The sequence below is a fragment of the Coenobita brevimanus genome, chromosome 110, assembly GCF_032717465.1.
Source record: "Coenobita brevimanus isolate Jiangsu-jjx chromosome 110, ASM3271746v2, whole genome shotgun sequence".
In the NCBI taxonomy this organism is placed as follows: domain Eukaryota; kingdom Metazoa; phylum Arthropoda; class Malacostraca; order Decapoda; family Coenobitidae; genus Coenobita; species Coenobita brevimanus.
Window position 1 is genome coordinate 3,953,660 of NC_137063.1, and position 25,482 is coordinate 3,979,141.

Genomic DNA, 25,482 nt, shown 5'->3' on the forward strand with positions numbered 1-25,482 from the left:
ACGTTTTTATCCAACTTCCAACTATGTATGCACAAATGGAAGCCCTCTTGCACTGTTCTGAATTATTCAACAGTGAAAACACTGTACCAGATAGTCACTGTGAGAAAACTCTTAGTCAGTATCAACTTCCGCACACACCCAGCACATCCAGAGGTCACTTCCGGCACACCCCAGAAAAAAAAAAAAAAAAAGCACAATACCCCAAACTGGATATGAAAACTCAAATAGTTACTGGAACACTTTATCAACGGTATAAAAATTAATTAACACCGGTTACCTTTAATCTGAAACACTCAAAAAGTACCAACCTCCACCAACGCCTATAAAAATCACCATTTTCTGCTATAATTTCTTTCCCAGCAGACGAATTCTTTTAGTCACACATCGACAAACAATTCTATGGTCTCAGCCTGCCCTGTTGCACGTTATCAGAGAGTGCGTAACTCCGCCAATCCCATATTAATTATAACGTATGATTTCCATTCATCCATCCATAATCCAATCCTGTGCCCCATGAAGAGCGTAGAAGCCCGGGGCTAGGCACGTTGGTCCTGGCATTTGAGATGAGTGACCAGCCTCACTCACCCCTGAGTGGCATTACATGAGCAATAAACCCCAACCATCCCTTGGATATAAACCTGCACCGGCTCAATCGATTGGAACGCCTTAATTACCCACTAAACCACCAGACGCCATAATCTGGTTATATGGTTACCACCCAATGTAATAAATGGTTTCCTAGTGTACAGGAAACCATTTATTACGCTGGGTGGCAACCGTATAACCAAATTATGGTGCCTAGTGGTTTAGTGGGTAATTAAGGCATTCTAATCGGATTAAGCCATTGCAGGTTCCGCATCAAAAGTAGTAATGAGTTGTCTGTGAGAAGCATGTGAAGTTACGTGGAAACAGACTGGCAAATGACGAAGTTGGGGAGCATTGTGGTGTTCATGTACTCATGTGGCTGAATGTGTTAAGATAAATGCTTTGAGGTGGTTTGGCCACGTGGTCTGGATGGAGAAAGAGACTAGAAGAGTACAGTATGTAAGCGAGATGGAGGGATGGAGTGGAGATACATGTGTGTGTGTGGGGGGGGGGGGAGGAGGGTGAGTTGTAGGAAGGGCAGCCACATGGGGAGAGAACCGGGCGATGTGGAGGCGAGCTGTTTGTGGCCACCTCTTACGACTTATGGGATTAAGGTGTCCAGCAAAGGACGGACAGATAGACACATCTGGATCCACCTCAAAATCTAATCGTACTTGACCCACTGGCCACCTATCAACCAAATTTCACTGAAATTCGATAACTTTCAGAGATATAGTTGTTGGCGGAGGTACGGTAATAAATCTCGGATCAAACATAAAATACTGTACTGTACTTGATAATAAATAATATGGTACTCTAAAAACCAAGTGCACAGTAAAAATTTTTTTATAAATAAATAAAAATAAAGCTAATCAAATTATACAATACTTCATTCACTTCGTACTGCACTATCCTTATTATACTTACATCTCATCACAAACACAATAACTATTGTTCTACAACCAATTTTCCAGTACATCAGGAATTAATTTTTACTTCCTTGTAAATCAAAGACAAATTCCAATACAAATTACTTGGAAGTAAGGAACAAACCTGACACTGAGATGACAGCATTTCCTCCTTTGCAATTTACTTTACATATTAACCCTTAACAACTTCCTGTATAATATTTATACAACTGTATTATCAACACAGTTTCCACCAGTAACATACCAAAGGATACTGCAGAGTACTGTAACAGGCAAAATAAACCATTTATGAGGAGGTTACAAAATTTCTTTACCAATGATAACAGGCCTTTGTGATAGATTACATTCATAACTATCATCTACCAACACTACATCATTGTGACTGTACCCACAACCTGAGCTACACTGGGCTGGTGGAGGATGGTGTTGAACCAGCGAGTTAGGCTAGGGAGCTGCTCTCGATCACTAGCACTGAGACCTTTCTGGTAGGCAGGTATAAGGGATGCAAACATGGCAATATCAGCTAGTGACACCCTCTCTCCCACAAGGTACGTGTGATCACGAAGGTAGACATTAAGCTTATTTAGTTCTTTCATTGCAGCTTCATGGGCACCCTTGTCTTTCTTTTGAGCCAATAAGCCAGAGCATACCAATGGCAACAGCTGTGAATCAGCAGTTGACATCCAGCTTAATACTTGTGCCTGATTTGCCATACCTCTAAGAGCATCTGTTGCCAAGTACCATGCAGGACCTAAACTACCAACAAGAACACCACCAGGTGTTTCCAATCCAGGCACTGTGGTACACCCAAAGAGTTCAGAGTACTCCTTACTGGTGTTTGTTACACCTGGTTTAAAGTTGCTTGACAACTGTACTTCCTCACCTGAGTATTTGGCAGCAATGAGTGCTGGGAAGGAACGGATGCTGTTGGGATAAGTGTGCAGCACCAGATTGCTTTTGCTTCCCTTGTTCTGCTGCATATCTTTTTTCTGTGTTGACTGATTCTCATTCTTTGTTTTGTTGCTCTGTGGCTCTTTTACCTGGCTAGGATTTGAAGTTAGAGGTTGTGGAGGTGTCAGGGTAACTGGTTTACAACCAAGTTTCTCCTGGGCAAACTTCTCAGACATCTCAAGAGCCTCTTTCAAAGCCTTTACATTGGTGCCACTAATTTGGGCTGATTCTGGCTTGCCTCCACCCTTGCCATTCAAAAGGGATTTAAGGTTCAATACCCACTCATCAGCTTTAAGACCCTTGTTCACAGCATCTTTTGGAACGGAAGCCATTGCAAGGATCTTTCCTGTATCTTCATCTGTGCTCATAAATAAGGCAGGAGGTCCACTTTTCACTTCCTTCAGTGCATCATTTATCACTTTGTTCTGTGCAAAAGCTCTCATTTCTGTTACCAGATATGGAACACCAGGGTTGGCTGCCAAAATATTCTTAGTAATCTGAATAGCTTCTTTGGAAATTGCTGTCTTGCGAGATCTGTCAGCATCACCTTGCACTTTTTTAATTGCCTCAACTGCTTTGCGAAGTTCCTCCTTCCGCCAGTGCTGTATTTGAGCATGATTAATGTCATTTTGCATTTCAGTGAGCAAGCGCACAACTTCTCTGAAGGGAAGGGAGTTCTGTTCAATTTTTTTCTTCAACTTGTTGATTTCATTTTCAAGAATGGATGCTTTGTTTAGTGATTTAATTGCATCCATACCAGTAACAGCAACAATTCGTCTAATGCCCTTGGCAATAGCTTCTTCACTAACAATAACAAAGTCCCTGGCATGTCCAGCTCTCAAGAGATGTGTGCCACCACAGAACTCAACACTAGTAACACTACCAGCTGGACTGTGAGGGTCAGCTTCAAGGGTTTCCACTGGGATGCCAATGGATACAACACGTACAGGGTCTGGATACACTTCCCCAAACACAACACGTAGTCCCTGTATATTCTTTGCCACGGCAAGGGGAGCAGTCTTTGCATACACAGTCTTATTATTTTTCACCATTTCTCGTGCAATCTCTTCAGTCTTCTTGATTTGGTCTGATGTCATGGCACCTTTGTTGGTGAAATCAAAGCGCAGTCTATCTGGGGCTACCAGTGAGCCACGCTGGTCAGCCTCAGAAGACAGAACCTGCCTAAGGGCAAAGTTGAGGATGTGTGTGCCTGTATGGTTATTCATTAGCAGTTTTCGCCGCTCCCTGTCAAAGGTCAGGTTGAGGTCATCCCCCACCTGAAGCTTTCCCTCCACCACACCTATGTGACAGATATAACCACCCTTAATCTCAACACTTTCCACCTTGAACTCTGTCTCTTCATCATTCACCTTTACCATAAAACCCTCATCAAACAACTGTCCACCACTTTCTGCATAAAAGTTGGTTTTGTCGAGAATGAGGCTGCACCTGTTGCCAGAGGTCACTTCCTCCACAAACTGGCTGTTGTGCCTGATGGCCATGATTTTACCCACACAGCTCTCAAATTTGTAGTCTGAATCAGGGGCTTCACCTGCATTATATTTGTACTTTGCTTCATCATCTGTGAAAGGAACTTGTCTGTTCTTTAGATCTTCAATTGCATGGACATCCAGCCTAAATGAGTTGTCTCTGTCCTTGTTGTCTCCCCTAGACTTCTCCTGAGCCTCTTTCTTGTTCTCCTCAAAGCTATTCATGTCTACTGTTAGTTCTTTTTCCTCAGCCATCAGTTGTGTCAGGTCCACTGGGAAACCATATGTGTCATACAGTCTCCAAGCGACATCTCCCGGCACCACTTTACTTCCTCCTAATTTTACTATGGTTCGCTGCAACATCTTCTGACCCCTGTCTAAAGTCTTCAAGAACTGCAGTTCTTCCTCATTAATTACATCTTTTATGAACTCTGGATCTTTGGACACCTCAGGAAATGCATCCTTCAATAATTCTACAACAACATCAACAAGGGAAGCAAACATGCCTGGTTTCATTCCCAGTTTCTCTGAGGCATAACGAACACCTCTCCTGAGAATTCTCCTCAAGACATAGCCTCGGCCAGAATTGTCAGGCATCCCGCCATCTGACAAGGCGATGGTCAGTGTCCGTATGTGATCAGCCAGAACCCTGTATGCCATGTCAACACCATCAGCATCATCACTTCCTACTTTCCCCGTGTAGGGTCGGCCCCTAGACAGCTTCTGAATGGCATCAAATATTGGCACAAAGAGATCTGTGTCATAGTTTGAACGTTTACCCTGTAGGATTGACACAAGACGCTCTAGACCCATGCCACAGTCAATGTGTTTCTTAGGAAGGGATTTCAGAGAGCCATCTGACTCCCTGTTGAACTGCATGAACACCAGATTCCAGATTTCAAGCACATCGGGGTCATCCTGATTGACAAGGTGAGCTGCATGTCGCCCTCCAATGCGGTCAAAATGTATCTCTGAGCAGGGTCCACATGGGCCAGTCTCTCCCATCTCCCAAAAATTGTCCTTCATGTCCCCAGGCAAAACGCGGTCCTCCTTCAACCCTAGGTCCAGCCATATTTGCTTACATTCTAAATCTGGCTCAAGGCCTAGGGATGGCTCACCCCCAAAGTATGTAACATAAAGGCGCTCAGCAGGCAGTTTGTACCAGTTCACCAGAAGGTCCCAGGCCCATGCACACACCTCTTTCTTAAAGTAGTCACCAAAGGACCAATTTCCCAGCATCTCAAAGAAGGTGTGGTGGTAGACATCTTTTCCTACATCATCCAGATCATTGTGCTTTCCTCCAGCCCGGATACATTTCTGTGAGTTTACAGCACGCACAAGTCCAGCCAAGTCGCTGCTGGGATCCACTGTTCCGACAAAGATGGGTTTGAACTGGTTCATGCCTGCATTGGCAAAAAGTAAAGTTGGGTCATCATGGGGCACTGTTGGAGAGCTATGCTGGTATGTGTGTTGGTGTTCCTTTTGGAAGTAGTCAAAGAACATCTGTCGCACCTCAGAGCTCTTCATTTTGCCTGCAAACAAAAAACAGTCTTTGTAGTGAATTGCTAAAAACATATCTGGTTCTGCAGAGTAACAACTACTTTGCAACATCCAACTTGCCTGTAGAGCTGCACTTTCATGGCCACCATCCAAGACTCATGGAAGGTGAGTGCGAACTTATTAAACATGTTGTATGAAACATACAGTATTGCCATTTTGTCAAACGAAGAAAATTGGCCAACTACAGGTGACTGAGAAGCGTTGAGCCTGGGTTAAACCTACAGACAAACTGGCTGGTGCAAAGTATAAATATATTAATGATGTGCAATAGCAAGTACTTTTAAACCGTAATATGGCATGTCACGCAGATCATCATTATCATCAGTGGCAACTTGAGTCAGTCTACTGCAAGACACAGGTCTCTTGCATCATTTTCTACTTTGAACTAATAGCGCTACCAGACTGTTTCATCCAATCATTGGAAAACTCTGAACCTCATCTTGTTATCTTATCTTGCCACTCTGTTGTCCTGGCTGTGCAACTGTTATCTGTTAGACCCACTTTTGCTTTTATTATTGCAGTAATTATATCCTCTACTCTCATCTGATCTTTTATCCAGGAAGTTCACTTTTATCTCTCCACATGATCCCTATTATAATTCTTTCCATTTCTCTCTAAGCACTCCTAAGTATACATTCCAAGGATTTTATTGGATGCCATGTGTCCAATCCACACACTGTAACATTCCCAACATTTGGAAACAAAGAGCATCATGACTATACAGTACTTAAGCCAACAATGGACCCAACACACCCTTCTTTGTACTGAACCACAACAGCACTGTGCCATACTCTGTATGCAACCCAAGATTAACAAACGCCTAATTCTCAACAGCCACACTTCTGTCTTCCTTGCTCCCTCACATGGCTTTAAAGCACTACATCTATCTGACAGCATCAGCTGTAATATAAATGTAATTTCTCAAAAAAACATACATTAGTACAGCCTTTGATACCATCCACCAGTGCAAACTAACCACCCAAATCTACAACATGGACATGCAGAACAACATCAAACACCTGACTGTCAACTACTTTTTTGGCAGATGAAGACACCAGGGCAAGTCATCATCATGAAACCTTCTTACTGGAGTTCCACAAGGCTCCATTCTTTTACCTACATTTTTCAACCTGTAGATGCATGATATTCTCATACCCCAACCACCCACAAATGTTGTCTTATATGCAGATGACATTACCATAACATTCACACGTCACTTTACAGCCACAGCTGTATGGTATTACAAAACTATCTGAGCAAACTTTAGGCATTGGTCAAGGACAAAAACACTGATGAACACTATAGCCAAATCCACCATCAGACTCATCGCCATCAGCAAATAGAAGCATAGGTACAGCCCTAACACCATACTTAACAATGTACCTGTGCCACTCACACATCCTCCACAAAGATCCTTGCAGTAACACATGACAATGGACTACCCTTCAAGCAACACATATAGATACCATGAGGCAGTGCAGCCCCGGCCACAACACACTCTTGACACCTACAGGGATAGACTTTGGGTGTCATTTTTGTTTTTAAAGGCTCCAACATGCTTGCATGTGTCGGCCTTGGTCACCTAAAGACTGCTCTCCACGCTGCACGATCCACTGCAGCCTCCCTGATCAGTCCCTTAACCCTGAGGTCACACTTAATGACCTCGTCCCATGTCTTTCTCGGTCTACCCCTCATAACCCCACCCCCAAAATTAACACTTCTCACCTTCCTCACCCAGTTATCATCCTCCATCCTCTCCAGATGTCCAAACCATCTCAATCTACCTCTCCTCATCACAACACCAATACACTCCAGTCCCATCCTACCTCTCAACTCTTCCATCGTAAACCCAGCCCCTCCAGGTCTTGGACGCAGGGAAACACTGCACATCCACCTAATCATTGTCATTTCTGTACATCTGAGCCGGCGAATATCTTCCTCCTTCACTGCCCAGGTCTCACTACCATACAGTATTACACTCCTAACACATGCTGCATACAAAGACCCCTTAGCACGTAGGGAGAGTCCTCTCAATGTCAGGAGAGGCAAGAGCTCCCTGAACTTCTTCCAACCACTTCTCACCCTAGCCACAGAGATAGCTCTAGCCCCACCTCCAGCACACAACATGTCTCCCAAATAACAAAACTCTTCCACACACTCAAGAGATTCACCAGCAAGTTCAATCCTTTCACGGCTGACAATCTCCACCTGCTCACCCCGACACGCCGTACACATAAAATCAGCATTATCTCGCAGTCTACCTCTGATACCACTACATCTCTTATGCACCCATTTATCATACACACAGCACAAGATGGAATTACTTCCAACGCCCCTGTGGCAAACTGCACATGGCCACTCTCCCTCGTCTTTGACAGTACCACCACCAACCCTAGATATCATCACTTTTGTTTTATCTGCATCAAAAAAGAAAAGTTTGCCCTACTCTATTGTAGAAACAACATATCAGATAAGTGATATCCTAAATTTCCCTAGCATGGACCCTTATGCTATCTAATGCCCACAACACCTGACAGACCATACAAAACAATGCTCAATGCATTATCACTGACTGCACCAATACCACTCTCACAGCTCACTTACATTATGAAACAGAAGTCCTACCTGTAAGAGAATATCTTGGCATGAAGGCAAACAATTCTGTGTGGCAGTCTGAGCTAACATGCAACTTCCCTGTAACCATGAAACAGAGCCACACAACAAAACTATGCACATAAAACAATCCCCCAAGCAAACATTACCAGACCCTCTTCAACAACATCCCACTTCCAGACATTCCAACACTAGCACAGCAATGAAGAAACACCTACAGTACTTACTCAGTTCATGTGCAGGGGAATACAACACCTTGATAGAACCCTTCACCCTCCCCCCCTCAACATCCAACCATCAAAGGTATCCTAAACTAGAGCTCATGGAGTTCACATAATTAGGCTTTGATCAAGACATCACTCAGTCCTCCTCAGCTGCCAGCTCAGACCTGGGCTGGGTGGAATCATATACAACACATGCCCCATTTGTAGAACAGACCCATACACCCCAAAATACACATAATGAAACACTGCATAGCACATGCCACAATAAGATGCAGATGCATCAGTGGTGTTGGGAACTCACAGGAAAATCCCAATATGGGCAGTTGTTTAGCTGCAGTCAATGGGTCTGCTTGGCCAGACAGACACGGATTAAGCAACAACAACAACTGGAGAGGCATGAACAAGTCTGTTTAAATTTGTTTTTTCTTTTTCACATCCAGTATTCATTTTCAAGCCAACCATTTCTAATCAGCAATAATATCTTGTAGTTCCTCCTGCATCACTGGAAAGAACTATGGCATTAGCAAAATCTAAGACTGTTGATATTAACTTTCTTTTCATCCCAGTCTAGTGAAATTTTTATCTTACCTAACCTCTCTTTAGTGGAATTTTCTGGCTGGAAAGCAGGATGGAGGGAGGAGTGGGAGGGGAAGGACAGGAGAGTATGGTGTTGGTACCTTTACCATACTTCATTATACAAAAGCAGTGATGGTGTTAAGAGGATGAAGGAGGAAAAAGAGAATAACAGTGGCATATGCTCCCTAAAGTACAAACCCACTTGCCTAAACTGGACTGGCTAATGAGATAGAGTTGGGAGGAGTTCAGATGATTCCCAACCCTCACTTGGTAAGCTCTGGCAACAAATGTGGCATTGTGGATCATTCCCAAGTATGGTAAAAAGTTAAAATGACAAACAGACGACAATGGATATGACATGGACCATGCCATGATGACAAAAAGGCGTTATCATATTGAAGGGGTTTATTATGATCAGAGATGAGACCATCATCACATCTTCCCTTACCCTTCTTCATTCCTCTCACAGCATTTTATATTTCTAATGTAATGCTCGGGATCAGAGAAAGCATAATAATATTCAATGAACTGAGGTTTTGTTTCTTAACAGATTGACTCAATTGGACAGGTTTATGTGAAGCTACAGAGTGTGGTGAATGTTTTTGGCATATCTGATAGAGCCAGGATTCTAGGGGCTTGAATGCGCGTGAATGAAAGCGTGGCCCATTGGACTGGGCAAATTTGGGCTGTCTGGACATTGCTACTCCTCATCCTGCCCTTTGGTGGGAAAGGAGGTCCGGATGATGATGATGATGAACAGATATATTAATCATAAGTATGAATAATGTGGGAATGACTGTGTGCACCATTTAACTGAACACTGTGTTTGATAATTTTCCTAATTTTTATGTTTTCGCCTACATTTCTTAATGGACTGTACCTCACTTTTTTTTTTTTTTTTTTTTTTTTTTTTTTTTTTTTGGAGTGCTGTGTTTTGGATTTTTATATACAGAGGAAGAAATCAGCCTGAGGTGGTACTGGTGCTACCCTGATGCTGGGGTCCTCATACTGCCACATTAAAGTCTCAGATGAGATGTAGGTCAAGTCATACAGTAGTTCACCTGACTAAAGGCAAATAACCCCTTGAATCTGATAACCGCATTTTTCATAAAATTCATGCCATCCCCAGAAATTCCCCCTCCCACCCTCCTGCTATACAGAGACTTTTAAAAATAGTGGTTAGATATAGTATAGTATTTATTTACCCCTTATTACAACACATTTACCCTGTGCTGAATGAAATACTGTACTGTAATTTAAAGTCAGCTAGAATAACTCAATAAAGCAGGCTATTGGAGGGAAAGGGCTGAGGAATTGAAATGGATCTTTAATTCCTTGAATGCTGCTAACAACTACTGTGTTTTGGGTGAAAGATGCATACAGAAGTCCTAGCTACATGTTTCCTTCTAAGTTCTGCTTTGGAATGATGGTATTGTATATAAGTAGTGCTGTAAAATATGTGTTTGATTTGCTGGATGTGTGATGACAATGAAGGCAGTAATGATGTGAATATGTACTGTAATAAGACCACCTACTTTACTATTTGTTCTGCCCAGTCTGCAGTATCCAAAGGATTATTTGAATATGACTGGGAGTTTTGTCTCTTGTATTAAAGCTATACCCATAGTAAGTCAATGTCACAAGTGTGGAAGGTGATTAATTCTGTGGTCTTGGTTTTTATTATACCAAATGGTTAAGAGTAATATATATTTTTTCCTGTGTGTGTGTGTGTGTGTGTGTGTGTGTGTGTGTGTGTGTGTGTGTGTGTGTGTGTGTGTGTGTGTGTGTGTGTGTGTGTGTGTGTGTGTGTGTGTGTGTGTGTGTGTGTGTGTGTGTGTGTGTGTGTGTGTGTGTGTGTGTGTGTGTGTGTGTGTGTGTGTGTGTGTGTGTGTGTGTGTGTGTGTGTGTGTGTGTGTGTGTGTGTGTGTGTGTGTGTGTGTGTGTGTGTGTGTGTGTGTGTGTGTGTGTGTGTGTGTGTGTGTGTGTGTGTGTGTGTGTGTGTGTGTGTGTGTGTGTGTGTGTGTGTGTGTGTGTGTGTGTGTGTGTGTGTGTGTGTGTGTGTGTGTGTGTGTGTGTGTGTGTGTGTGTGTGTGTGTGTGTGTGTGTGTGTGTGTGTGTGTGTGTGTGTGTGTGTGTGTGTGTGTGTGTGTGTGTGTGTGTGTGTGTGTGTGTGTGTGTGTGTGTAATGTGAAGGCAGACAGGTACAGCAAAGGTATAACCACTTTTTGCAGAGCTTGCACCTTGACTGACCACTGCCTCTTTGTGATGTTTGTTGAGCCAGGGTTCATGCTGGTGTATGTCTGTGAGAAATAAAGTAATATTAAAGATTTAACTGAGGTGCTTTCAAACAATTACTTGTTTCAACTAACAATTTCTTTTAAGTTATAATATGAATACATACCTGTATTTCTTTCAGAAATTATTTATGAAATCTATCCTAAATAGACCTTATAACTAGAGTGCAATCAATATAGACTAGAAATTAGCTACAGCTGCAAAGATAAGTGGAAAAAAAAATGTGTACATTAGCAAATACAGTATGGTATACAGTTAAAAATTTTAGTGTCAGAAATGGATTTTATATAATTTTTTGTTTTTCTACTAAAAGTTAAGTCTACTGTTTCATCACCAGTCATGAAAAGTAATAAAAAATACTTAACATGCAAATTAAATACTGCAATGTAGTAGGGTAAATTGCATTTAAAAATTATACTTTATTACATAATTTGTGGAATACTACTGTAATTTGTCAAGTTGCAAAGACTGACTTACTGTCACTCAAACAGAGATGTGACTTCAATTTAGCATATTCTTGATACAGTATTTCCAGACAACTTTACATAGTCTTAGAGAAACTATCTGAACTGGAGAGGACACATAGAGCTTTCATTTACCCCTTCATTATAAGAGGGACCTCCAATGCTTAATAAAATCATTTGAAGGAAGGAAGAACCAATCAATAAAATGTACCATCAGGGTTTGATCAAACTGAAGTACAGTACAGTGATGGTATTTTAGTTCAATTTATCACCATCCACGGACAAAATACTGTAAGAATCAGGAACAACAGTACTGTATCTAGATTTGTAGTAATTCTATCTATCTATCTATCTATTGCCAGACGCCTCAATCCTGTTTGGGGTGGCCACAAACAAATCGCCTCCAAGTCGCCCTGTCCCCCGCCATTTCACTCCCCTGCTCCCAACTCACACCCCCCTCTCTCATATACCTCTCCACCCCATCTCTCCATCTCATCCTCGGCCTCCCCCTCCCTCTTTCCCCCTCCACCTCACTCACATACACTCTCTTCATCAGTCTTTCACCCTCCATCCTCTCCACATGGCCAAACCACCTCAGTGTGTTCCTCATAACGCTTCCTATCACATCCACATCAACACCACAACGCTCCTTTATATTCTCATTCGTCAGCCTGTCTCTCCATGTGACTCCACAGGCTCCTCTTAAATAACTCATTTCCACGGCTCTCACTCTTGACTTGTGTCCTTCCAACAACGTCCAAGCTTCACTTCCGTACGTTAGAGTTGGTATCACAATACTGTCATGTAGTAACTTTTTCACTTCCATGCTCACTTCCCTGTTTCTTATCACTGCTTTCAAAGAACCAGCAACCTTTCTTCCCTGCTGTACCCTTTCAAGCACTTCACCCTCCAAACCTCCATCCTTACTCATCACACTACCCAAGTACTTAAACGTACTCACATTTTCCAATTCCTCACCATCCAACCTCGCTGTACATTCACTGACTTCACCTCTCTCAAAGACCATCACTTTACTCTTCCCTACATTCACCTTTAGATTCCGTTTCTTACACACTCTCTCAAACTCATCCACCAAGCCTTGCAGCTCCCCTTCGTCTTCACTCAACAACACGGTATCATCTGCAAACAACAGTACAGGGAGTTTCCAAACACTATCCTCTCTCACCAGGGCCACTCCAACATCCACTACCCTACCTTGTACCTCTTTTATTACCCCATCCATGTACAGATTGAACAACCATGGAGACATGACACATCCCTGTTTCAACCCAACTTTCAAAGAGAAAAATTCACTTAGTTCACCATCCACACGCACTGCAGCCTTCGCACCATCGTACATACTCTTCACAGCATTCAACAACTTCCCATCTATTCCATATATTCTTAACACTTTCCACAATCCTAGTCTATCCACCCTGTCATATGCTTTCTCCAAATCCATGAAAGCTGCATACAACTTCTTTCCCTTCTCTAGAAACTTTTCCACTAAGGATCTGAGAATGAATATCTGATCTACACAACCTCTTCCCTTCCTAAAGCCTCCCTGTTCTTCTCCTACTAATTTCTCTGTTCTTTCTCTAACTCTGTCAATAAGTATCCTACCATACACTTTTCCTATTATACTAAGAAGACAAATGCCCCTGTGATTACCACACACTTCTTTTTCCCCTTTTCCTTTGTACAAGGGAATAATTATACCTGACTTCCAATCCTCCGGGACTCTACCTTCCTCCCAGGCCAATCTGCACATCTTCCACATCCATTCTACTACTATCTCTCCCCCATGCTTCAGCATTTCACCACACACTCCATCAATTCCTGGGGCTTTCCCTGATTTAACTTTCTTCATTGCTTCCACAACTTCTATCCTACTGATTTCTTCCTGTCTTCTCACCTCCCTCCTTCTCCCAGCCATTCCCCAGCCACTTATACTCGCATTACTTCCATCCTCCACGTTCAACAATTCCTTAAAGTGTTCTCTCCATCTGCTCACTTTTTCTCCCTTCTCCACTAGTAATCTACCATTTTTATCTTTCACTCCCCTGCTAACTTCACTTCCACCCTGTCTTACTCTTTTCACCTCTTTCCAGAACATTTTCTTACAGTCCCTCCACTTTACACTCAAATTCCTTCCAAATTCCTCATCCACTCTCTTCTTACTCTCTCTTACTAATCTTTTCACCTCTCTCTTTCTTTCTACATATAACTCTCTCTTCTGCCTCTCAACTTCTTCCACGCCCCTATTTCTCATCCATTCATTGTATGCTTTCTTCTTTTGTGCCACAGCCTGTTTCACCTCTTCAGTCCACCACGCTGTTCCTTGCACCCCCCTCCGTCTTCTCTTCCTTCCACACACCACATCACATGCTGCACATATTTCTTCTGTAAATATTCTACACACACTTTCCACGTCCCCCATCTGCTCCAACTCATATTTGCCCAATCGTTCCTCCACTTCTCTCTTATACTCTGCCTTTTTCTCATCCTCTTGTAACCTTTCCACTCTCCTTGCAACTACTCCCTCTCGTCTTTCCCTTCTTCTATTCCTCCATCTTACTTGAACTTTAACTCTGGCCACCACCAAGTAGTGGTCAGAAAGTCCACTCCCCCAACCTCTATAAACTCTTGCATCTAATATACATCTTCGCATCCTTTCATCCACACACACATAATCAATCATTGCCTTCCTTTCACTCAATTTGAGAGGTTCTCTAGTCAATTATAACTTTTATAATCAGAATTTTATAAATTTATAACAATATTTACAACATTTATGACGATATTTACATCAGCAAATTGTCCTAGGTAGTTTATGGCATGCTTTTTTGATGCAGGAGCATCTCTAGCAGCAAGCCTATCTGTCAGTCACTCACTAAGAATTTTTTAAACCAGGCGCTCCACTCTCATATTAAGGCCATGTGCTCCAGCATGTATGTAATACAGTACTGTACTTTCTTTTCTTTTTCTTTCACCAACACTGAATAAGAGGAATTAACAAGTCCTGGACATCTCAACTAGGTATCACTAGGAAGGGAGGTCAAATTTTTACATTCTTTCACTGTTTCTAACTGACAAATGGATAACCCTGCTAAGAGACCTAATCCAAAAACTACATTTAGATCTGACTATCAAGACTAAAGTCAAAGAAGTTGCTTCTACAGTTAGGTCTGGTAGCCTGGTTCACTTAACACTCTAACACTTTTTGTGGAGCTCAGATTGCACAGGTTATACACAAAAATGTTTGAATTGAAATATAATTTTAAACAGGAACTGGAGAGATGGAATGGGGTACATGGGTTTGAGAGAAAACATGGATAAAACAAAAGTAATTATAATATCTAGGGCAGGTAGTGGTACCAACAAAGCTGAGGGAGTGTGGTCATAGGCAGATTCTGTGTTTGCAATGTGTAGGGAAGAGGACACTGAGGCAGAAAGGTAGGCAAGGATTAATCTACCTGGAGTGTCTTGAGTGTCTTAAGTGTATGGGGGACATGATATGTGCTGGGGTTGGGGTTGGAGCTCTGTGGCAACAGTAAGGAATGTCTGGAAAAAGTTAAGGGAGTTGCTGCCACTTCTAACATTGTGAGGGCTCTCCTTCTATGCTAGAGGGTCCGTGTACGTAGTATGTGTTAGGAGTGTATTGTTGCAGGGTAGTGAAATCTGTGCAGTGAAGAAAGAGGACATTCACAGACTCACAGATAGACAATAATGATTAGATTTTCATTTTTTTAATGCAAGGAAGAAGGAACCAAAGGCCAGCAGCCTGCAAACCGTTCTTTCTAAGAAAAGACAAAAACAATACAACAAAGAGCCAAATTCAAGATCCGTTCGAGATACCAGGACACATGGACACAGCGTTTGAAAGACTGGAGGTCATAGGAAGTGGAAAAACAGACAGAAGGAGATGGTTCCAGATGGATGTATAGTCTATCCTTGAATGACAGGGAAGGCATTAGGATTTCAAATGATGAGTTAAGAGGAAGTTTTGGATTTGAATATAGAGTTGTGATTAGAAGGAGTAGAGTGAAATGGTCTAAGCATGTGGAGAGGATGGACAATGACATAAGGATGCAAAGGGCAAGGACCTTCCAAAAAAAGACCTGGAACAACGTCACTGTGTGACTTCAGTGATATGGGACTGAATAATGCTGCTGCTAGAGATCGAACAGCATGGAATGCCCCCAACACGTGTCCACAGCCGATGCATACATGTATGCTGAAGCCTTTATAAACAAAATTAAACATAACAAAAATGGATGCATACAAGCATGTTGGAGCCTTTATAAACAAAATTAAATAGAACAAAATTACAAAATATATAGTACTGATTAGTTTAACAAGTGTCACATCAATAGGTAGTTCAGTCTATATAACTGAACAATACATTCCCCAGGACAAATGCAGAGCCCTTTTGAGTTTATTCAACTGATGCTAACGATGTCCAGCAAAGAATTCCAGAGATCTTTACACCTAACACTGAAGAAACTGTACCTGGTACCTAAATTCAAGAAAGGTGTGGTTTTCATGTCTTTTTCTGTGGCACCTTGTACAGTATCAGATACAAGGGACAGAGTGATGACATCTGAAGGAGAAATGGAAGAGTGATGGTGGTTAACCTTCCAACAGATAAAGTATGTTTGCTCGAAGTAGTCTACCTTGCACAGAGTACAGGTCAAGAATCTTCAAACAATCAGCATAGTCTGACTCTGTATGACCATTGATTTGTTTGGGTGAATGTTGCCAGATGGATGCTGTGTACCTGTCATTATGAAAGAGATGCAAATACATGGTTCAGAAGCATTGTTTTGCATTGCAGTTCAATCATCAGCAAACTGCTAATAAGTAAATTCGTGTTATGTTTTTTTTTTTAAATAATGTGGTCATAAATGGGGTAAATCCACTTAAATCGCACAGTTTAATAAAAATTACGCCAGATGTGAATCTGAAGCTCCCACCGCACAGCGTAAGCTTTGCCAGCTGCCATGAGGCAGCGTGCATGGTTGCCTCTCCCAATCCCACCAATTGTTTGTTTTGGTACATGATTCTGATAGAATTTCATCATGGCTGGTAAGTGTTCAGCTAGTGAAAGTAAAACTGGTAGTGCATTCAATAGACAAAGGAAAGCACTGAGTTTGGAGAAGAAGCTTGAAGTACTGGAGAGATACAATAAAGGCCATAAAACATCGGTGATTAGTCATGCCACTGGACTGAGTCATAGTACCTTATGCACAATTCATGATAATGCCAGCAAAATTCGTGCCAGTATTAAGGCAGATGACATAGAGTAAAGTGTATGGAAGCCTGTGCGTGTTAGCCTACTGCATGGCTGTAGAGTGTCACCATTGCCTCCTGAGAAGATTAGTCAGTGAACTGGCATATCTGCATGCATGTTTATGTGCATATCTGTGTGCATGGATGAATATACTTTTATATAATTTTCAGGAGTACAGGCCTAGTGTACAGGTAAATGTACAGTATAGAAGCCATTTAAACATGAATCTTGCACCAATTAAAGGATATATCCCTTTCACTTTCCTTAATTTCTTATGACAATTGTTTAAATTATCCAAAAATTTCTTTATGCAGCCTCTTCAGGAATGCATCTCTTGTGTAAACTGAGAAGTTACTGTACTATCTTACCTAAACCTATCCTTACTTAACTAAGCTAACCAAACCAAACCTATCGAGTCCAAACCAATGCGAATCTAACATAACCAGACATAACCAAATCAAATGTTAGCTATATACCTGTATACTCATCCTTACCAATGTGTAACGCTGGCCTGTGGGTACTGTTTCAGTGATAATTACACTGTTGTTAATATTCAACTGAAAGCATATTCGTATGTATCATTATATAAATGGATCAATTTGTGCCTTTGAACAACCAGCAAATTCAGAGATTTCCTTTGTCTGTTGATAAATATCACAATCTACTTTTGCATTCTCTACAAAATATGTAAACAAACAATTTTTTTTTTCAACCTTTACTCATAGGGGGAAAAAACAATAGGCATAAATTAAACTGCCAATAATGCTAATAAACTCTTTTTTATCTATATAACAAGGGTAGAAAGGCTGCAAGACCATGGAAAAAAAGGCAGAATATAAGAAAGAAGTGAAGGAGCAATTGTGTAAATATGATGTGGAGCACATGGGGGAGGTGGAAGGGGTGTGCAAGATATTCACAAAAGAAATCTGTGCCATGTGGAGAGGATGGAGGGTGAAAGACTGACGAAGAGAGTGTATGTGAGTGAGGTGGAGGGGGGAAGAGGGAGGGGGAGGCCGAGGATGAGATGGAGGGATGGGGTGGAGAGGTATATGAGAGAGGGGGGTGTGAGTTGGGAACAGGGCAGTGAAATGGCGGGGGACAGGGCGACTTGGAGGCGATTTGTTTGTGGTCACCCCAAACGGGATTGAGGCGTCTGGCAATAGATAGATAGATAGAAATCTGTGCAGTATGTGAGGTGGTGTGTGGGGTGTGAAGATGAAAAGGGATGCAAGGAAAAGCACAGTGGAATGAAGAGGTGAGACAAGCTGTGGTACAAAAGAATGGATATAGCGAGTAGATGGGAAGCAGAGGCATCGTAGTAGTGATGCAAAAATCATTGTATTTTTAATAAGCAAAAATATATCTTTTAAAGGTTATTACAGAAATTTACAGCAATATAAGAGTTCCTTAAGTCAAAATAGCTTGTGTGTAATAGAATTAGAACCAATCACTCTACTGATATACTTAACTGAGATGTGTCATAAGTTCTAGTCCTGACTCCTGGCCCTTCTACCTCCTCTAATGTGGAGTAGGAAACTTGGTTAATTTCATGCAAATTTTGGAATACATAAACACCTTGTCAACACAGTTCATCCAGGTTACAGGAGAAATACTTATTGTATTTTTACTCTTTCCTGGACTGTCAGAATGTTTGACTAATGTCTGACCCAAAAAATATGAACTTTTGACATAGAAAATGGTATAAGAATTATCAAATATTCATACTAGGAAAAAAATAAATAAATAAAAAAATAAAAAAATAAATAAAAAACAACACCAAAAATCTTATAATTTTTTTTTTTTTAACATGACATGTGGGACTGAAACAGGGGTGTGTGATGTCTCCATGGCTGTTTAATATATATATATGGATGGGGTTGTAAAGGAGGTGCAAGGTAGGGCAGTGGATGTGGGGGTGGCCCTAATGAATGAGGGTGAGATTTGGAAGCTTCCGGTGTTGCTGTTTGCTGATGATACAGTATTGTTGAGTGAAGATTAATGGGAGCTTCAAGGTTTGGTGAATGAATTTGGGACAGTGTGTAGGAGGAGGAAGCTGAAAGTTAATGTAAACAAAAGTAAAGTTATGGTGTTTGAGAGGAATGAAGTTACAGAGTGTGCAGTGAGGTTGGATGGTGAGGATATGGAGAATGTGAGTGCATTCGAGTACTTGGGTAGTGTGATGAGTAAGGATGGAACTTTGGGGGATGAAGTACGTGAAAGGGTACAGCAGGCAAGAAAAGTTGTTGGTACACTGAAAGCAGTGATGAGAAATAGGGAGGTGAGTATGGAAGTTAAGAAGTCACTGCATGATGGTATTGTGATCCCTACCCTGACGTATGGAAGCGAGGCGTGGACCTTGCAAGAGGGGAACAAGTCAAGAGTGAGAGCAGTGGAAATGAGTTACTTGAGAGGAGCATGTGGAGTGACGTGGAGGGACAGGTTGACGAATGAAGAAGTGAAGGAACGTTGTGGGGTAGATGTGGATGTGGTTGAAAAGATTAGGAGAAATACACTGAGGTGGTTTGGACATGTGGAGAGAATGGAGAATGAATGACTGACTAAGAGGGTGTATGTAGGTGAGGTGGAGGGAGGGAGAGGGAGGGGTAGACCGAGGATGAGGTGGAGGGATGGAGTTGAGAGGTATATGAGGGAGGGGGGGGTGAGTTGGGGGGAGGGGAGTCAAATGGTGGGTGACAGAGTGACTTGGAGGCATTTTGTCTGCGGCCACCCTTTGCGGGATTAGGGCTTCGGGCTATAGAATAGATAGATTTTTTTTTTTTTTTCATCGCTGGTCGTAGAAGTTGAGAGACGGAAGACAGAGTTGAAAAGATTGTACAAGAGAGTAAGAAGAGACTGGATGAGGACTTTGGAAGGAATTCGAGTGTAAAGTGGAATGTAAGAAAATGTTCTGGGAAGAGGTAAAAGAGACAGGGTGATAAACAAGTTAGTCAGGGTGTGAATGGTAAAAATGGAAGATGGCTAGTGGAGAAGAGAAAAAAAGTGAGCACATGGAGAGAACATTTTCAGGAACAGTTAAACATACAGAATGAAAGCGAAGCAAAGATAAGTCACTGGGGAATGGCAGGGAGAAGGAGGGAGGTGAGAAGAGAGGAGGAAATCAGTCAGAAGGAAGCAGTGGAAACAGTGAAGAAAGTTAAAATGGGGAAAGCCCCAGGAATAGATGGACTGTGTGGTGAAATGCTGAAACATGGGAGAAAGATAGTAGTAGAATGGATATGGAAGATGTGCAGATTGGCCTAAGAGGAAGGTAGAGTCCCGGAGGATTGGATGTCAAGTATAATTATTCCCCTGTACAACGGAAAAGGGGAAAAAGTGTGTGGTAATCATACAAGCATTTGTCTTCTTAGTGTAACAGGAAAAGGATACTTATTGACAGAGTTATGGAAATAACAGAGGAATTAGTTGGTGAAGAACAGAGAGGTTTTAAGAAGGGAAGAGGTTGCACAGATCAGACATTCATTATTAAGTATTTCGTGTAAAAGTTTCTAGAGAAGGGAAAGAAGTTGTATGTGGACTTCGTGGATTTGGAGAAAGCATATTACAGGGTGGATGAACAGGGAGTGTGGAAAATATTAAGAATATATGGAGTAAATGGGAAGTTGCTGAATGCCATAAAGAGTATTTATGGAGGGGTGGGGGGGGGGGCTATGGCTGCAGTGCATGCAGATAGTGAATTAAGTGAACTTTTCTATTTGAATGGTGGATTGAAACAGGGATGTATCATGTCTCCATGGCTGTTCAATCTAGTCTATGGATGAGGTTGTAAAAGAGATACAAGGTAGGGTAGTGGATGTTGGAGCACCCTTAACCCCTTAACTGCGGGGGGTCACTTTCGTGACGCTTGGGAGCAAGGGATCATACCGCGGGGCGTCACTTTTGTGATTCTGTGTAATTTTGCATTCGCCCGGGCTTTCAAGTGGTGGCTTGTATCATCTATTAGTACTGCCAATGTCCAACACTAGTCAGCACTCCTAATCTCATCTGTACTCCCATCCATTGTTGACAATTTAGCCATTTCTCCCCATTCATTACTTCCCTCCCTACCTCCCTTCCATTACACTATCCTCTCGCCTGCCCGACCGTGCAACGCTAAGTAAATCTTCCCTGAAATTTTTCACTGATTTCATCTAATGAAATAAGCCCTATGCCCTATTCTTACATCAAATAATATATACAAGAAAGAAATAAGGTAAGTGAGAGTGCCATACACCTAGAATTGGCTAATTATCACCTGACAACACCTCACGCGCACTTGTTCGCTAATTTTCGCTGTTTATTTCCCCTTGAAATATGCCGTATAATCTATTTTCGTAATAAAAATATACATAAGAAAGGAAGGGAGAAGCCTAAGTGATATTTACATTCACCTGGAACTACCTAATTTATTATGTATTGTCTTGGTTTCCTGCCAATCATTTCATTGCTATATATTAGCAGGTCTCACAAGGCTGAAGTTGGTAGTTTTGCACTCACCCTAGCCACGCAGCAGGAGGCCACCACTATCAGTTCACTGTTGCCTTTCAAGGTGAAGGTATGTCGGATTCACTCCTGCTAACTTCCGCTGCTTTTTAGCCCCATGCAAAGGGCCCTGTGACCTTTACCCCCTACTAAACCTCGTGTGGAAAGAGGTAATGGCCTGACAATTGAAAGAGAGTGACTACGATCTTTCTGTTGAGTAAAACAATGCAAGTGGAATTGTAAATAATGTGTAAACAGCAAGTGAAAGCAATGAATGTACATATAAGTGAACAGTGGAAAATAGTTTTATAAGTTACTTCAAGTGACAGTGCATTACACAGTGTAAATAAAATAGAAATGTAAATAATGTAAAAACATAGAGAACATAAATAGAAATGTAAATGAGTAGTATTACAAGAATACGTGTATATATACTAGGAGTAATGGAAGTGAAAGTTTCACTCTAGCATGTATGAATACTATGAGTTATGAAAGTGAAGGTTAAAGTGACATTCACTCTCAATGCTAGTATACAGGACGGGAAAGTGAATGCTACATATTTTACTGAAAGAAATTGAATCCCTACAGTGACAATAAACTACTATTACTGAAGGAAACTTATGGATAAAGACTGTAAATATATTGTATATAAGTGTTATATAGAAACAGAAATATAAACTGTGAGTGTTTTTATGAATAATAAATGACACCACCAGCGGCGAACAATCGGAAGTGGGATGGTCATACGCCCTCGTAATTTTCATTGCTTTCACAGTTTTTTTTTTTTTTTTTTGGAGTATGGATTCCAAACTATTTGAGAATCACAGAATAGTTTTTCTAGTGATAATATCAGGCTGTGGTAATCATAATACGAGTTGTCGGGAAGTGTAAAGTGGATACTTCGTTACCCAACTTCAGAGGTCTCCACAAGTCCTACGGTACTCGACAAAGGCTCAACAAACACCCCAGGAGAAAGCTGAAGGTATGTGCCATAAGCATATGTGATTTTAATATTCTAGGACTAATAACTGATTTTTGGCAAATATTTTTAGAGAGTCTGTCGGAGCGCGAATATGCCTGTGGGAGCCGCAAGTCAAAGCAAAACAAGCCCGTGGTTTAAGGGTTAATGAATGAGGGCAGCGTTTGGAAACTCCCAGTATTGTTGTTTGCAGTTTATTCTGTATTATTAAGTGATGACGAAGGGGAACTGCAAGGCTTGGTGAATGAGTCTGCATGCGTGTGTACAAAACGAAATCTAAAGGTGAATGTAGGGAAGAGTAAAGTTATGGTCTTTGAGTGAAATGAAGTCACTGGATGTACAGTGATGTTGGATGATGAGGATATGAAAAATGTGGGTGCATTTAAGTACAGTACTTGGGTAGTATGAGTAAGAATGGAAGTTTGGAGGGTGAAGTGCTTGAAAGGGTACAACAAGGAAGAAAGGTTGCTGGTTCTTTGAAAACAGTGATAAGGAACAGAGAAGTGAACATGGAGGTAAAAAAGTTGCTACATGAAAGTATTGTGATACCAACTCTAACATATGGAAGTGAAGCTTGGACCTTGTTGGAAAGACACAAGTCAAGAGTGAGAGCAGTGGATATGAGTTATCTGAGAGGAGCATGTGGAGTTACATGAAGAGACAGACTGACAAATGAGGAAGTGAAGGAGTGTTGTGGTGTGGATGTGGATGTGCCTGAAAGAGTTGGGAGAAATACACTGAGGTGGTTTGGTCATAAGGAGAGGATGGAGAGTGAGAGATTAATAAGAGAGTGTATGCGAGCGAGGTGGAGGGGGGTAGAGGGAGGGGGAGGCCAAGGATGAGATGGAGGGATGGAGTGGAGAGGCAGACTATATGAGAGAGGAGGGTGTGAGCTGGAAGCAGGGCTGTGAAATGGCGAGGGACCGGGTGGCATGAAGGATATTTGTTTCTGGCCACCCCTTACAGGATTAAGACATCTTGCAATAGATAGATAGATAGATAGACAGATAGATAATTGGAATGATACAGATGTTGTTGGGAACTGAATCAACAAATTGAATGAGGAGAGAACCCAGTGATTTGTGTAGGGCTGACAAACTCACCAACCAACTCTAAAGCAACATCATCATCCAGCAGAGAATTCCAAAGATTGATTTGTGAGTATGTTTAAAAGAGAATACTGTAGTTAGCAGAATATGAGATATTGCCAAACAACTACAAAATATGAACCACAAAGATCAAGGGAGAAAATACAGTGTACAATGTGTCAATACTGATCCAACACTAGTAAATCTGTACATAATGATAATGTGCTTAGTGTCTTACTGTATTTAGTAGTGAAGGTGTATTCTATCTATCTATCTATCTATTGCCAGACGCCTCAATCCCGTTTGGGGTGGCCACAAACAAATCGCCTCCAAGTCGCCCTGTCCCCCGCCATTTCACTGCCCTGCTCCCAACTCACACCCCCCTCTCTCATATACCTCTCCACCCCATCCCTCCATCTCATCCTCGGCCTCCCTCCCTCTTCCCCCTCCACCTCACTCACATACACTCTCTTCGTCAGTCTTTCGCCCTCCATCCTCTCCACATGGCCAAACCACCTCAGTGTGTTCCTCATAACTCTTCCTATCACATCCACATCCACACCACAACGCTCCTTTATATCCTCATTCGTCAGCCTGTCTCTCCACGTGACTCCACAGGCTCCTCTTAAATAACTCATTTCCACTGCTCTCACTCTTGACTTGTGTCCTTCCAACAATGTCCAAGCTTCACTTCCGTACGTTAGAGTTGGTATCACAATACTGTCATGTAGTAACTTTTTCACTTCCATGCTCACTTCCCTGTTTCTTATCACTGCTTTCAAGGAACCAGCAACCTTTCTTCCCTGCTGTACCCTTTCAAGCACTTCACACTCCAAACCTCCATCCTTACTCATCACACTACCCAAATACTTAAACGTACTCACATTTTCCAATTCCTCACCATCTAACCTTGCTGTACATTCACTAACTTCACCTCTCTCAAAGACCATCACTTTACTCTTCCCTACATTCACCTTTAGGTTCCGTTTCTTACACACTCTCTCAAACTCATCCACCAAGCCTTGCAGCTCCCCTTCGTCTTCACTCAACAACACAGTATCATCTGCAAACAACAGTACAGGGAGTTTCCAAACACTATCCTCTCTCACCAGGGCCACTCCAACATCCACTACCCTACCTTGTACCTCTTTTATTACCCCATCCATGTACAGATTGAACAACCATGGAGACATGACACATCCTTGTTTCAAACCAACTTTCAAAGAGAAAAATTCACTTAGTTCACCATCCACACGCACTGCAGCCTTCGCACCATCGTACATACTCTTCACAGCATTCAACAACTTCCCATCTACTCCATATATTCTTAACACTTTCCACAATCCTTGTCTATCCACCCTGTCATATGCTTTCTCCAAATCCATGAAAGCCGCATACAATTTCTTTCCCTTCTCTAGAAACTTTTCCACTAAAGATCTAAGAATGAATATCTGATCTACACAACCTCTTCCCTTCCTAAAGCCTCCCTGTTCTTCTCCAACTAATTTCTCTGTTCTTTCTCTAACTCTGTCTATAAGTATCCTACCATACACTTTTCCTATTATACTAAGAAGACAAATGCCCCTATGATTACCACACACTTCTTTTTCCCCTTTTCCTTTGTACAAGGGAATAATTATACCTGACTTCCAATCCTCCGGGTGTATTCACAGCATACAAAATGAATGAATTAAAGGCTATAATTAGATGAATGTTGCCACCACCACATGTCATAGCTGTGCAAGTTTTCTTCTTTTTTTTTTAATGCAAAGAAGAAGAAACCAAAGGCCAGGGGCCCATAAACTGTTCCTTCCAAGAAAAAAACAAAAACAATACAAAAGAGAGCCAAATTCAAGATCCGTTCATTTCGAGATGACTGGACACACTGCATTTGAAAGACTGGAGATCATAGGAAGTGGGAAATACAGAGGGAGACAGTTCCAGAGTTGACCTGTT

At 41.8% G+C, this 25,482-nt stretch overlaps 1 protein-coding gene across 1 annotated transcript in view; it reads right to left on the reverse strand.

The window, feature by feature from the left end:
* Positions 1-233: 233 nt before the first annotated feature.
* The window catches only part of AlaRS (alanine--tRNA ligase, cytoplasmic), a 33,680-nt gene continuing 8,431 nt past the window's right edge, over positions 234-25,482 (reverse strand). The window contains exon 2 of the mRNA XM_080286118.1: positions 234-5,487. Coding sequence (XP_080142244.1) covers positions 1,883-5,482 — 3,600 coding nt within the window. The 5' untranslated portion in view covers positions 5,483-5,487 and the 3' untranslated portion in view covers positions 234-1,882. The remainder of the gene's footprint in view (positions 5,488-25,482) is intronic.